The sequence below is a fragment of the Protomyctophum parallelum genome (genome assembly GCF_964188405.1).
Source record: "Protomyctophum parallelum genome assembly, chromosome: 6".
Taxonomy (NCBI): domain Eukaryota; kingdom Metazoa; phylum Chordata; class Actinopteri; order Myctophiformes; family Myctophidae; genus Protomyctophum; species Protomyctophum parallelum.
In genome coordinates this window covers 53,924,296-53,939,448 of record NC_139701.1, presented here as the reverse complement: position 1 = coordinate 53,939,448, position 15,153 = coordinate 53,924,296, and the positions used below count along the sequence as shown (strand labels likewise).

General features: G+C 42.4%; 1 protein-coding gene across 1 annotated transcript; it reads left to right on the top strand.

Annotated features, from left to right (window-relative positions):
• Positions 1-669: 669 nt before the first annotated feature.
• LOC310860093 (E3 ubiquitin-protein ligase TRIM35-like) lies at positions 670-3,608 on the top strand (the record flags this gene model as incomplete). Its single annotated transcript, XM_083766859.1, has 2 exons — positions 670-1,810; positions 3,229-3,608. The coding sequence occupies 2 exons, from the start codon at positions 670-672 to the stop codon at positions 3,606-3,608; spliced, it is 1,521 nt and encodes a 506-aa protein (XP_083622985.1).
• Between the last annotated feature and the right edge of the window lie 11,545 nt (positions 3,609-15,153).

Genomic DNA, 15,153 nt, shown 5'->3' with positions numbered 1-15,153 from the left:
TTACTGGTATAGGCAAACTGTCCACAGCCCCCCAAGAGAGTGAGTCGACAGAATTGGTATCATCTAATCACGAGCATTATAGTAGGACCAGTTATAGGAAGAGAAGGTTGAAAAAGGGTGAAGCGCTCCTGTAATGACTTTATAGCTATGTGGAAAACTTTGAACTTTACTCCATGGGTGTCATAACTATTTCTATCTGTAATTAATGTTTCTGCTTTTATTTCATGGAAACGTTATTTTATAACCGGTAACACAAATCAATACACAACTACAACTATGATGTAAGTAAATATGAATATATGAGAAACATAATACAATATAATGCTTCTATGAGAGATACTACAGTGACATACTTTGATTTAATGATTAACCAGTGAACATAAAGACTTGGATTATCATTGTTATCACTGAGCAGTAAGATAACAACAACACACGTTCACACAGAACGTTGAAGGAATATTTACGAACTAGGAAAGCTTTAATCTGAAGGATACGTTTTAATACTGAAGCAAACGGTGGAGAGAATTACACTTATATTCTTGAGAACAACAGCTGAACATTAAGAGTTCTGTACAGAACTTTTGGAGACTCGCAGCTCACTGGGTTGAAGTTGAGGTGAATCGGTGAGTCTTGTCACTTAAAGATACCAGCTTTTACAACCGAAGGAAAATGTCAGAGCAAACCGATCCTGACTGTTTTGTGTGTTCCGATAAGTTCCGCAATCCAGTGACTCTTGGCTGTCACCACACATTCTGTTTTAAGTGCCTGAGAAGATTCTGGAAAGAAAATAAAACCAAGAACTGTCCCATTTGTAAGAGAAGATCCTCATCCAAGGATCTGGGGATCGATTTCCCTCTGAAGCAACCGGCTAACGTCCAGAAGACTGAATCGTCTCTGGTGATTTGTAAGAAACATCCAGACTCTGTGCCTACACTGTTCTGTCACGACGACCAGAGACCCATGTGTCTGGTCTGTGACTTCCAACATGACCCCGGTCACACGGTGGTTCCTGTAGAACAGGCGGTGAGGGACCTGAAGGAGCACGTGAACTCTGACCTCCAGGCTCTGCAGGACAAGCGGGACAGATTCAAGGAGGTGGAACAGACCTACAAGCAGGTGTTGGACCACTCAGAGAAGCAGGTGGAGGCCACAGAGAAGCAGATCAGGGCAGAGTTTATAAGGATCCAGCGGTTCCTGGGAGAGGAAGAGGAGTTCAGACTGAAGGCACTGAGGGAGGAAAGCGACGGCAAGAAGAGGACCGTCCTGAGAGAGATGAAGCTCATCGAGGAGCAGATCTCCGCTCTGTCAGAAAGCATCTCCGCTGTAGAACGAGAGCTCCAGAAACCCGACACGTCGTTCGTCTGCAGTTTCAAAGCAGCTCAGACCGGCGCCAGAGTCCAGTGCAGCAGATCTCCAGACCCTACGTTTGTGTCAGGAGTGCTGATAGACGTGGCCAAACACGTGGGCAACCTGGGCTTCCGAGTCTGGGAGAAGATGAAGGACACGGTGCACTTCACGCCCGTCATCCTGGACCCCAACACAGCCAACCCCCACCTGTGTCTGTCTGAAGACCTGAGCGGCGTGAGATGTTCAGACACAAGGCAGAACCTTCCCGACAACCCAGAGAGGAACAGCTACTCTAACACCGTCCTGGGTTCCAAGGGCTTCAGTTCAAGGACACACAGCTGGGACGTGCAGGTCGGAGACCATCCCGACTGGACTATAGGCGTCGCTAACACGTCCGTCGACAAGAAGGGACGGATATACGCCACGCCACAGCATGGAATCTGGTGTTTAAGTCTGAGAGAGGGTGAGTATGATGATTTACACCTTGGGTTAGTTCAGATATTTGGACTTAAAGATGGAGTGCCGTGATTTCCCCCCCCCCCTTAAAACATGACATCAGGTACTATGATTATTAAGTTTACAGAAAGTCTTAAAATTATGTTTTTTTATCTGGCCCAGGTGCCACACCCACCAGTTCATTAAGTATATCTGGTTTTCACCTTAGCACCTTCTCACCTGAACTTAAGCCACCAGCTGAGTGTTGCATCATATAATGGGGGAGGGGTTAGGCCGTTAGGGTTGATGATGTCACAAAAATGGTGTATTTTCAATTGGGCAGTTTGACTCGGTAAAAACGCTGGAGAAACTTGGAGGCTCTTGGAGTACTATCACAATATAGAGCTTTTTAACACTTATTTTAGCAAAATAAAATCACACTGCCTTTAACTTGTATTTTGTAGTGACTTTTACTCAAGTAAAAAAATGTGATTACTTTTTCCACCACAATTTACAATGTATCAGACGTTCTTCATCCAGGGCGACTTACAGTAAGCAAGGTAAACATAGAATGCAGGGAGACGGTGTAGTTGTCCAGATTTATAGCTGGCTACGTTTTATTGTCATTTAACAATGACAATAACGCTGTTATTTTGGCTGTCTTTGTGCAGTGGTGAACACAAGGCATGGATTCTTCCTTGGTTGCCTAGAATCTGGGCTCTTGAACTCTCGCAAGGCATCTTAAAACCTTCCGTTCAGAAGGACTGCCCTGAAGGCAGGTCTACATCAGCTAACATCAATTGGTGGCTGAAAGCACTATGGCACCAGCTCTCCTTGTGATTGGCTTATAGTCAGTCTTAACTATTGGTTGAGAGACCAGGAAGTGGAGCTGACGGTTAGGGGGCAGCGGTGGCCGAACGGTTTGCGGAGCGGTCTTGATATCGGAAGGTCACTAGTTCGTATCCCCGGACCGGCACGTTAAAATGACCACCGCTGAAGTGCCCTTGGGCAAGGCATTGAACCCATACCATGAAATGTTCTATGAGCAGGGCCTGGCTGTAAACAAGTTCTTGAGCTTAGTCCAGTTACCCTGGGTAAACATAGTAACTTTGCTTTGCTTTGCTGACATGCTGGCCATGAGGACAGTGGAGAAGTGGTTTGCAGTGAGGAAATAGTGGCTATGTTTACACACCCTTATCAGCAGTGCACCCCCGCTGTGTGAGTAAGGCCTCTTGGAGAGGAAACTCTCTGGCTTGCTCCATTTATGGCAAACACTATCCCATTTCACTTCTCTCACCTTTAGTGGAAACTGGAAATTATTGGCAAGTCATACAGTGCATATTTATTAATACGCCAACTGCTGATCGGGCGGAACAGTATAGTAGTGCCTCGGGAATGTAGCAGAAATAAAAAACGTGCTGACTTAATGGTTTGTTCCCACCACAGGAGAGTACGATAACGGCTGTGGAGACACCATCCCAGTGCCGAGGAACCCCGAGAAGATAAGAGTCCAGCTGGACTACGAGGGAGGACGGGTGTCCTTCCACGACTCTGAGGACATGACTCACATCTACAGCCACAGACACGTGACGTTCAGCGAGAAGATCTTCCCCTACTTCGCCGTGGGAGAAGCCGCCGACGCTAAAAGCACTGGCCTCAGCGTGTGTCCACAGGACAGCCGGAGGGCGCTAGAGAGCCTCTACCACTCTAAGGGCCTCTTCAGACGGGCACCCACCACCCAGCGTCGGCGGCTACCTTCCCGGGCCGCGCCTCGCATACCTATCCCATCTATGACCTCCCCACCTATAGACGCTCCCCTCCCTTGAATATTAATGACCTCCCCACCTATCCGCTCTCGTCTCATTGAATATTAATGACCTCCCCACCTATCCGCTCTCGTCTCATTGAATATTAATGTCCTCCCCACCTATCCGCTCTCGTCTCATTGGATATTAATGACCTCCCCACCTATCCGCTCTCGTCTCATTGAATATTAATGACCTCCCCACCTATCCGCTCTCGTCTCATTGAATATTAATGACCTCCCCACCTATCCGCTCTCGTCTCATTGAATATTAATGACCTCCCCACCTATCCGCTCTCGTCTCATTGAATATAAATGACCTCCCCACCTATCCGGTCTCCTCTCATTGAATATTGATGACCTCCCCACCTATATCCGCTCCCCTCTCGTTGAATATTAAGCACCTGAATATGGAGCACCTGCTCCATGGATTACACTTCAGTAATGGCCGCGCCCAGGGCACCCCTCTGTGGATTTGTCTATACGTTGACTGTCATATTTAAACTTTTTATGTTTTTTTACCTTAAATTGATAATTCCCCAATTTATCATACAAGAACGTTGCACCAAAGGAGTGAAAATAGCAGATCTACAAGCTCGTAGCGCATTGTGAGCTATTTGTAATAGCTGTGTGTCACTATTTATTAAAAAAGAGCCCCAATCACATCCCACCATACCAACGCCATGGACTCTGTTTTGGGCAGTTTTTAGTCTAGGTTGTCTTAGGTCTTCTCTGCAGGTCTGGATCAGACTGCAATTTACAATTTACAATTTAGGCATTTAGTAGACGCTCTTAATCCAGAGCGACTTACATTAAGCAAGAACAAAAAAGCATGGGAATACATCACATAAAAACATTTATAAAGAAACATGCGTAAGCTAAGAAAGTAACAGTGGAATATCTATATAATGAAGCTATACATATAAACTATACATCTATACTACTATGCTATACATATGTACTATGACGTGCTATGACTACATACAATGCAATTATAGTGCCGTCTACATAACATGCTATAAGTCTGTATCAAATGCTATCTAAGTCTCCAGAAATGCTATCTAAGGGGGTGGGGGAAGTGCTCTGGGCACCGATGAAACGTCACAATGAAACACCATGTGATGTGGACAACATCTAATGACCCAAAGCTCACAATACAAACTGAGTTAGTGCTCTGTGTTGAGTATTCTGTTGCTGCTTTTGTTCATTCCATTAAATTAAACAAACAAACAACTGTCATTCCTTCGACCGGGTCAAACCACACAGCTTCCATCAGTGGAATTGCATTTCTTACCAAACGTGCATAGCATTACATTTTATGGGGGTTTTTTTTCTGTCATATGGCGAAGCATTGTAGTGAAGGTCATTGCAACAACCACCGATTTAAATTTGAAATTTTTAAACGAGGCCGCCAAATATTCTAAACTTTCTGCCGGGTCAAACAAGGGTTATCACATGACGTTGATCCCTCTCCCCTATTCGCTCAGACTGGAACAATGACGTATGTGACGTGTAGGCAGAAGAAGAATAGACTGCATTGGTTTCAGGTGTGTGTGAGTGCATGGGCAGTCCAATAAAAAAATAACAATAAAACAGTCAGTTGGACTTTGGCAGTTTGGCACGGGATCGGAGCACCACGTCTTTAAGATAGACACTCTTGGATCGTTGCAGCTATAGTGCCATATAATCTGCTTCACGAGTGGACAGTGCAACAGACGGCTGCTTTTTGGTTTTTTCAATAAATCAATGTGCCATTTTTGGATAGGCTAATACAATAACCAGTAGTACTTTGTCTGTCATTATCAGCCACCCAATCTGCATCACTGTATGCTTGAATACCCAGTGTTTCACACTTTCTGTAACACAACTCAACTCTGTCGACTGTACCTTTAAGATACCTCAGAACATGTTTGACTGTAACCCATTTCTCATCAGTTTTGTAGTCTTGTGATAGTTTGCTTACAATAAAACTCAAATTGGGTATTGTACAAACGGTCAAATAAATGAGGCTACCGACTGCCTCTCTGTATAATCTGACATCAGTCATCATGTCGGCATTATGAGTATAGTTTATGTTCACTAGGTGTTGATCTAGGCTTGCAATCCTGCATTTGAAACCTATGATTTTTTTCACATACTTGGCTTGAGACATTTTCAGTTATCTGGTTAAAATAAATACCTAGAAAATGTCTAAGTTTGCCCAAATCCTTCATTTTTAACCTTGATGCAAGCTTGTTCTTCACATCTCAGAGCATTTATCACTCAAATCAAATCCATCATGATCAACCTACATTACCTTTAACAGTCACCTGTGTTGTGAACAGTGGTACATAATTGTTATAATGTCACCATCTACTGGTCACTCTGTTTTGACCTGTCATTCAGATTTTACAGAGGCCAGTTTCAAATTGCAGCCATCCGTAGGTGCCCTTTGAGAGCGGTTTTGAAGGAGTCAAGGGATTCACATGTCTTAATGACTGTTGGTAGGGCGTTCCACATTTTGGTGGCATAGGAGCGAAAATAATTTAGTCCCTTGTTTGTGCCGAATCTGGGTTGTACATGGTTTGTTGCACTCGCTCTGGTGTTGTGGGTGTGGACTTTGTTTACATTAAGGAAGTATTTAAACAGGTACATGGGTATCTTGGTGGTGTATCGAATATTGTGGACCAGACCATTGCAAGATGCTGTACTCTGTCGTCGACCCTAAGCCATCCCAGCCTGTCAAAGTGGGCAGGGGTGAGGTGGGTTCAGGGGGTGAGGCCAAGTAGGAGCCTGACCAGTTTGTTTTGGGAGGTCTGGAGCCTTGTTTTAAGGGCCTTTGAGGTGCTGTGGTACCAAGAGGTGGATGCATAGTCAAAGAAACCTTGTACGAGGGCTCCTGTTAAGGTCTTCAAGGTGTTTTTGCTGACCAGTGAGGAGATCCTGTAAAGGAATCTTGTTCTTTGATTGACTTTTTTGATTACGTTGGTGGCCATTTTATCACCGGAAAGATTGGCCTCCAGGATGGACACTAGCTATACAAGATATAAAGGCATTAAATTGCCTGTTCAAAGCCGAGTCTAGGACAAAAAGATCTCCGACTTAGGTATAAGACACCGGGATTTAAGGTGAGAAATTACAGTGAAGCTGGAAAGGAAACACTGCAAAACAAGGCTTTACTGTAGGTGGGTTAGGTGCACACACAGTACTATACAAACTTACAGGCTGCATGCAGTGGATAGGAGGTATTGGAATTCATGGTCAATGAGTAATGGGAAATAAAAGGGTCAGAGGCACTACGAAGATGTTCGGTGCTTGGTGGACATTAACCCATTCTGAGCGGGAACCCCTTGGTGTTTTAAGCATTATAATTTAGCTATTGAAAAATAGCAGATCTACAAGATCGAAGCGCAGCACCGAGTGACCCGCTACAAGCTTGTAGGTCTGCTATTTTTCAATAATTGTGACAATGTGGCACAAATCTTTGAATAATATCCTTCCACAGCGAACATTTTTAACTCAAATCTTTGATTCTGGGGGGGTCCCTGGAACATCAATTGGGCAGGGGTTCTCAAAGTTTTTGGCTGGGGACCCCGGAAATGCTTTGGCCATGTCTCTCACCGCCCATCCCGCCCACCCTCCCCACAAATACAAAATGACTAAAAATGTATTAGATAATTAAAATATATCATAAATGAATACTAAAACCAGATATAATCATTAAGGAAAGTTTATGCATGCACTACATGTAAACTCTTCATTTCCATTTTTCCAGCCATAAAGTTGCAAAAAGCAAAGTTTTTTTTTAATCATTTGGGGGCCCCGACAAAACGATTTGGCGACCCCCAGAGGGGCAGGGCCGGATTAACACCTCTGAGGGCCCCTGGGCACTGAAGCTCGAAGGGCCCCCCCTTCACCCGTGTGAAACATTTGCAACTGTTTTTTGGAGCCGTTTTATGCCGTTATAGTGGCCTATTTCCGGTCGCCTACCCCCCCCCCCCCCCCAGAGTGACAGCCAATCTAGCGCATTGTTGCTGCTTTACACACACAATTTGCACTTTTCAGCTGCCCTTCTCACCAACAAATGCAACAATAAAACAATATTTTTAGACACCATTTATTTCATTCGGATTAGCAGGGACATTTTCTGTGAAAAAAATAAAAAAAATTACCCTTTTCTTTTCTTTTTTAGGGGCCCCTGGTGCCCAAGGGCCCCTGGGCACGTGCCCAAAGTGCCCATATGGTAGATCCGGCCCTGCAGAGGGGTCACGAGTACGACCCACAGGTTGAGAACCCCTGTCATAGGGCACAGAGATGTATATTAAAAAGATGATCGTAATGTACTGGAAATAAGGTTACATAATAAGAAAAACATAATTTCTTCCCCTTAGGCCAAGTAAAGAGTCCTGCAGATTATTTCAATTACATGGTTTATTGCAAATTTTGTACAGTATACATCCATTTTAAGTTATATTTTGTCCAGGGTTTGTCGAGTGGGCTGGAGTTAAGATGGCTGGCCCAAGACAGTAACGGCTCCAGCCGATTGGACTGCACCATGTCCCCTTTGCATATGGCAGGGGTTTATTATAATGTGAATGTATTTTTCGTATTAGAGTGTGAAGAAAAGTATTTTTATATTTCAGTTTCATTGCATTTTCTTTAGTCAATATGAGTCAGTGTAGTGGATTATATTGTAGTGATTTGACTTGATTTTTGTCAAGAGTGCCAATGCAGCTATAGTGACTCCTGACCAAATACCCACGAGTCATGACGCATTGAATATCATGATCCAAACTAAACTCACTCCACGACAGATCGGACTCGAGGTCCCACTTCGTAGGCTGCCGGCGAATGGCCTAATTTCATGTAGTGTTAAAAAGGTTCAGATTAGCGATAGTCAGGATTGGGTATGCCTAGTGTGGTCAAGTTTCTAAATCTACAGGTGATTTAGTCGACTAAAAATTATTTTGGCGGGCCTTGTTGCCGTCATAATTACTTATTTTACACTTGCTGAAAATAGCCGATCTACAAACTCACAACGCGCCACGCTGCGAGCTTTTAGATCTGCTATTTTCAGCATGCAACCAAATGACTTATACTGGATCTGTACCACTAGTCCCTTCCTAACATTTTAGTCTAGTTTTTGTTGACGAAATTGTCAGTATATTTAGTCTTAGTTTTAGTCACCATAGCATAGTTTTCATTTAGTTCTCTTCAGTGGAAAAAGGTAGTCGACGAACATTTTTCATCTTAGTTTTAGTCGACAAGTGTGCACTTCAGTACACTCACTTGGATGTTCTGGTGACCTCCACAGCTGAAAAGCCAAAACAGGAGTAAAATATTAGGCATTCTTAACTTTTTAAAGAATGACTAATGTGTACACTTGAACAATCTAGATCAGTTAATAAAATAATATCCTCAAATGGATCAGAGACCTGATTCGGAATCATCACATCAAGATTGTCAAAGAAAACTGTCAAACAGTCAAAGAAAACAGAAACCGTTTAAATGGCCATACCTACCAAAACTGAAAACACCACCTCTGTGGGTGAGTTGCAAATCACATTTCACCAGCATCCTATGAAATACATTTGCCATTAAACATGGTGCAGTTTCAAGTTCATATGTATTCATTTCTATGGACAGGATACCATCAGCTAGGAGCGAAAGACTTTAGCAAGTTGTTCATCACAATGATCAGCTGAACTATGCGATCATCATCGTATCAAGAAACAAGTTTCCAAGCGCTTGAAAGTGATAATACCTACCAAAAGGCAACCTCTGGGGACCTTCAGAATCCTGCAACAGATTTTTACAATCAATACAGTGCAGTGTTCATCGACTGGCTAATATAGACAGGATTGATACATCAGCTATAGGAGCGAAAGACTTAAGCTAATTGGTCATCACAGATATCAGCTGAACTATGCGAACATCATCGTATCATGCAGCAACACCCTACAGTTGAAAATTCGAAACTGACCTTCATATAAAGGAGTCCCGGCCTTCTAACTGGGGAGACAGTCACCATTCTAAAGAAGAAATAAAATTAGCTTTGCATCCAATTAACCATGTACTGCATGCTTGTTTTAGTACAGGCTATCAGAATGGTTGGCGTTTCCTCAACAATAGTCAGATGTCCCTACCAACACTTATATTCATCATTTAAGCATGGATAATCATTGCAATGGTTGTTGTATGGGCCTTAGCTTGTTGGCTAGTTCTGTTTATTGGGAGAGGCCTGCAATTAAGACAGTGAGTCATCTAAAAGCAAGAATCAGCAATAGGAAAGTTAGCACTACCCGGGGAAATTACCTGCTAAGATTCACTTCACAAGTCATTCCTAGACCGTAGTCTGCAAAATGAAACCAAAATGTTTGGTAAGAATTAGCCTACACCTAAAGTAACATGCAAGAGTTGTGTAGCATCTACTGCCATCAGGAAAACAAACATCTTTCATAATTTTCAGAGAGATTCCCATTGTTTTAACAAATCATCATTGACAGGTTAAGTACAGGCCAAATTAAATATCCTCATAATTACCTGTTTTGGATGCTTCAGCACTTCTGGTTAGATTCTGTAAAAATGCATAATAGGTTAACTGAATAACACCTTACTCAGTGATCACTCAATTACAAGTCACAAGTGCCTCAGAATCTGAGAAATTGGTGGTAAAAATTCATCATCTTTGTCAAGAGTAGCAAATAATTGCCATCATTGTAGCACAGACTATTTTTAGCCTATTGTGACCATCAAGTAATACATACCATCAACCATGAGTCTCCTCACATCTTCAATACCTAATATTAAGGAAACTTGTTTAGTAAACAATCATGGATAATGGTAAGTTCAATTCAACCCTTTTGCAAACCAGTTATTTTAATGTTTGGGAGACAAGAAACACTTCCCTGGGGGTTTTTATTTGGGAACTACGTGTTTATAATTTTTATACACTACTACTTTTTATATAAAGTAAATCAAACATAAAACAATTATGCTGATATTAAAATAACAGAAAATACATTGCAACCATGGTTATAAAAGGACAAATCAAAACATCACCTCCTCAGACACTGGCACCTTCTTGACCAACAACAGTAGACTGACTGACTGAGTCAATTCTCTGCAGCTATATATACCCCCCATGGCCCCTCCCACCAGACAGGACCAATTCATAGGGGTTAACATGATCCACAACATGTGGACATCAAATCATGTCAAAAACACTTTTTCATGAATTTCAATTCATTTGAGCTTGTAAATCTTCTCTTTCTCAAGTCTCTAGTTTTCCAACGTCCTTTTTTAGAGTTCAGTGTCCCTCATTGACAAATAATCCTCCCTATCCACAGACACGAGTTGGTTTGGCCCAAATTGGCCCAATTAGTGTTCAGCTGTGCTTCTCCCCATTTAAAGTCACAGAACCCAAAATGAACATGTTTGATGGCTGAACAGTGAACATAAATGGTACATTTATATAGCGCCTTTATCCAAGGCGCTTTACAGAGATTGTGCATTACATTCACCCATTCACACACACATTCACACACAGATGGCAGCGGAAACCATGCAAGGCACCAACTAGCACATCGGGAGCAATTAGGGGTTCAGTGTCTTGCTCAAGGACACTTCGACAGTAACTCTGGGGGAGCCCGGGTTCGAACTGGCAACCTTACGGTTACCATCCAGGCACTCTACCCCTGAGCCACCGCCGCCCCTACATAGATGCCCCGTTTCCAGACCTAAGCGCAAAACAGTTTTGCGCCGCGGACAGAAGAAGCTGTGCGGCGTGTGCGCAGCTGGTTTTTAGACAGCTGGTGGATGGGAATTAAGCTCCACCTCCGCGGACGATTGACGCGGAGGAGAGCTCTTCCGGGAATCTGGGCCGTCGCGCAAGTCGTCCGCGGAAGTGGAGCTTCTTTTCCATCCACCATCTGTCTTAAAAACCCGGTTTTGAAGCTGTGCGCAGCCGAAAACGTGCGCGGCTCTTTTGATAGTGTGGCAGCACCCATATGGTGTTTTAGTTTGTCCATACCCTGACAGGCATGTAGGGAACACATTTACAAGAAGAATATACAGCCAGTAGAATATTAAAGTAAAACTATAGTGGCTATAGGCTATTATGGGTAATGTACACTAACATTTCACAATTTACAATTTAGGCATTTAGCAGACGCTCTTAATCCAGAGCGATTTACATTAAGCAAGAACAAAAAAGCATGGGAAAAATCACATAAAAAGCATTTATCATGAAACATGCTTAAGCTATAAGAACGTAACAGTGGAATATCTATATAATGAAACTATACATATAAACTATACATATATACTATACTATGCTATACATATGTACTATGACGTGCTATGACTATAGCATTATGGTCGAATATGACATCAAGGCATTTAATAGCAACGCAAGCAGTAAGTTGCTAACCCGGTACTCCAGTATCGCTTGTGTCCCTCAAATGAACAGTTTGGATCTGGTCGCCCTATGAATACACCAATAGAGCGTCGCAGTCCCGCCCCCTACCAGGGCCCAGGAAATGAACAGTTTGGATCTGGTCGCCCTATGTGGTGGAAAAAAGTACTCAATTGTTTTACTTAAGTAAAAGTACCCATACTGCAATTTAGAACTACTAAAAGTACGGAATTGAACATGAGTACTTGAGTAAAAGTACAAAAGTATCTGCATCAAAATGTATTTAAAGTACTAAAGGTAAAGGTATACCCATTGTGCAGAATGTGCCATTTGACAAAATCTATTGAAAATAGCAGATCTACAGGCTCACCAATGCGCCACAACGCTATTTTCAAAATGTCCGAAATGGGTTGAAGTGGTAACTAGTAACTAAAAGTTTTCAAATAATTGCAGTGGAGTAAAAGTACAAATTCTGGCTCTGAGATGTAGTGGAGTAGAAGTAAAAGTACTGATGAAAAGTACAAATACCTCAAAATTGTACTTAAGTACAGTACTTTGTTACTTTCCACCACTGGTATCCTAACAGCAGCCAGTGTTGTTTTTGTCTAAAACTATGACTAAATATACTGACATCAACAAATAAAAACTAGACTAAAATGTAAAAACAGTCATCACGATAAGCATCAACGCCCACCAAAATACATTTTAATCGACTAAATCAAATGTAACCCATCACGCATTGAAAAGTCATCAGCTCCGTTGTGCTAGAAAGCTGTGTGTGTGTGTGTGTGTGTGTGTGTGTGTGTGTGTGTGTGTGTGTGTGTGTGTGTGTGTGTGTGTGTGTGTGTGTGTGTGTGTCAGTGTGTGTGTGTGTGTGTGTGTGTGTGTGTGTGTGTGTGCGTGCGTGCGTGCGTGTGTGTGTGTGTGTCAGTGTTGTTTTTGGCAGCACATTTTTATTTTAGTTTTAGTCATAGTCTCTTGAATAGTTTTCCAGGTCATATTTTATTCACCTGAAAAAAAACCTATAGCTAAAAACCTAGCTAAAACCGGTACTTTCAATGCGTCAACACCGCCCCTCCTCGTCTAAATACCTCCTAAATATAATCTGCATGCTGTAGTGTTTAGATGGTTCTGTTATCACTTCTCCTCTGCATGTTGTAGTGTTTAGATGGTTCTGTTATGACTTCTCCTCTGCATGTTGTAGTGTTTAGATGGTTCTGTTATGACTTCTCCTCTGCATGTTGTAGTGTTTAGATGGTTCTGTTATGACTTCTCCTCTTCATGCTGTAGTATTTGGTTCTGTTATGACTTATTCTCTGCATGTTGTAGTATTTAGATGGTTCTGTTATGACTTCTCCTCTGCATGTTGTAGTGTTTAGATGGTTCTGTTATGACTTCTCCTCTGCATGTTGTAGTGTTTAGAAACTTTAGATGGTTCTGTTATGACTTCTCCTCTGCATGTTGTAGTGTTTAGATGGTTCTGTTATGACTTCTCCTCTTCATGCTGTAGTATTTGGTTCTGTTATGACTTCTCCTCTGCATGTTGTAGTATTTAGATGGTTCTGTTATGACTTCTCCTCTGCATGTTGTAGTGTTTAGATGGTTCTGTTATGACTGCATGCTGTAGTGTTTAGATGGTTCTGTTTTGACTTCTCCTCTGCATGTTGTAGTATTTAGATGGTTCTGTTATGACTTCTCCTCTGCATGTTGTAGTGTTTAGATGGTTCTGTTATGACTTCTCCTCTTAATGCTGTAGTATTTGGTTCTGTTATGACTTCTCCTCTGCATGTTGTAGTATTTAGATGGTTCTGTTATGACTTCTCCTCTGCATGTTGTAGTGTTTAGATGGTTCTGTTATGACTGCATGCTGTAGTTTTTAGATGGTTCTGTTATGACTGCATGCTGTAGTGTTTAGATGGTTCTGTTATGACTTCTCCTCTGCATGTTGTAGTGTAACCAAGTGGAGTCGCTAAGTACTCCTAATGTCACAGTATTACTACGCCACTCCCAATTGCAGGGTGGGAGACCCGGAATACACAAGGTAAGTGTTCAGTTTGAGTGAACAATAACTGTCGGTTGCTTCATGGAATATAACTTTATTCAGAGAAGATACATAGTATTGACATTTCCTTTAAAACGTAGATTCACTATTCATAGTATTGACATTTCCTTTAAAACGTAGATTCACTATTCATAGTATTGACATTTCCTTTAAAACGTAGATTCACTATTCATAGTATTAACAATAGGAGGTTATCAAGTCATCCACCAAACAGATAAAGAATCGGATCAATTGCATTAGTTTACACTCCTTTCCTAGGTCCATAAACACAAGATAAAGCACTGCAAATAAGCACACCATCACTCTGAGCCAAATATGGTTGGCATTAAAACACTGCAAATTAATAGTAAAGGCTAAAAGCCCAAAAGAACACTGCACTGTAAAAGGGACAGTAGTCCTCGAGTGAAACTATGCAATAGTCCTGAAACCAATATATCCGTCGGCGGTTAACTAGTTAACTCTTTGGTTAAAGTAATAAAAGTGAGGACCCGTGTTAAAACGCCACTTGGGCTATATGATATCATACGACAAGATAAAGTATAAAAACTATAGCAGCATAGACTTGAATTCAAAACAAAAAAGGTAAAAAAGAACAGCGGTTCACAGTATGAGGCCCAATCCTGTTAAGGTGGTCAGGGACTCCAGGTGGTTGATACAACAGTGTGTTTGCTCGGTCAGGACACCGTCTCTAGACTCGGTGTGCAGGCTTACACACGCACACAACGGACACCCGTTAGTCAGGCTCTTGTCAGTGTATTGCTTCTTTCGGAACACCGTCTCAAAGACTGTTGTGTATACACACGGACACACACATTAGCCAGGCTCTCGTTCGCCGCTTGCCTCTGCGTCTTGGTTTCTCTGAACTGTACACACACACACTGACAGGGCTGTCGCTAACTCAGAGCTCCACAGTTTCTCGATGCTACGAGCACAAACAAACGCCACTCAACAGCCTGACTGGGACAGGAAACAACCTGGGTAAAACACCGCCTATTCCCTATGCCTGGCCGGCTACCTTATATGCTGAGCTGAGGGGGGGTGGTGCTATGACACCTATTGGTTCAGTCCCACTGATTACATTCGCCCCCCCAACATTGAATCGGCGTCCCG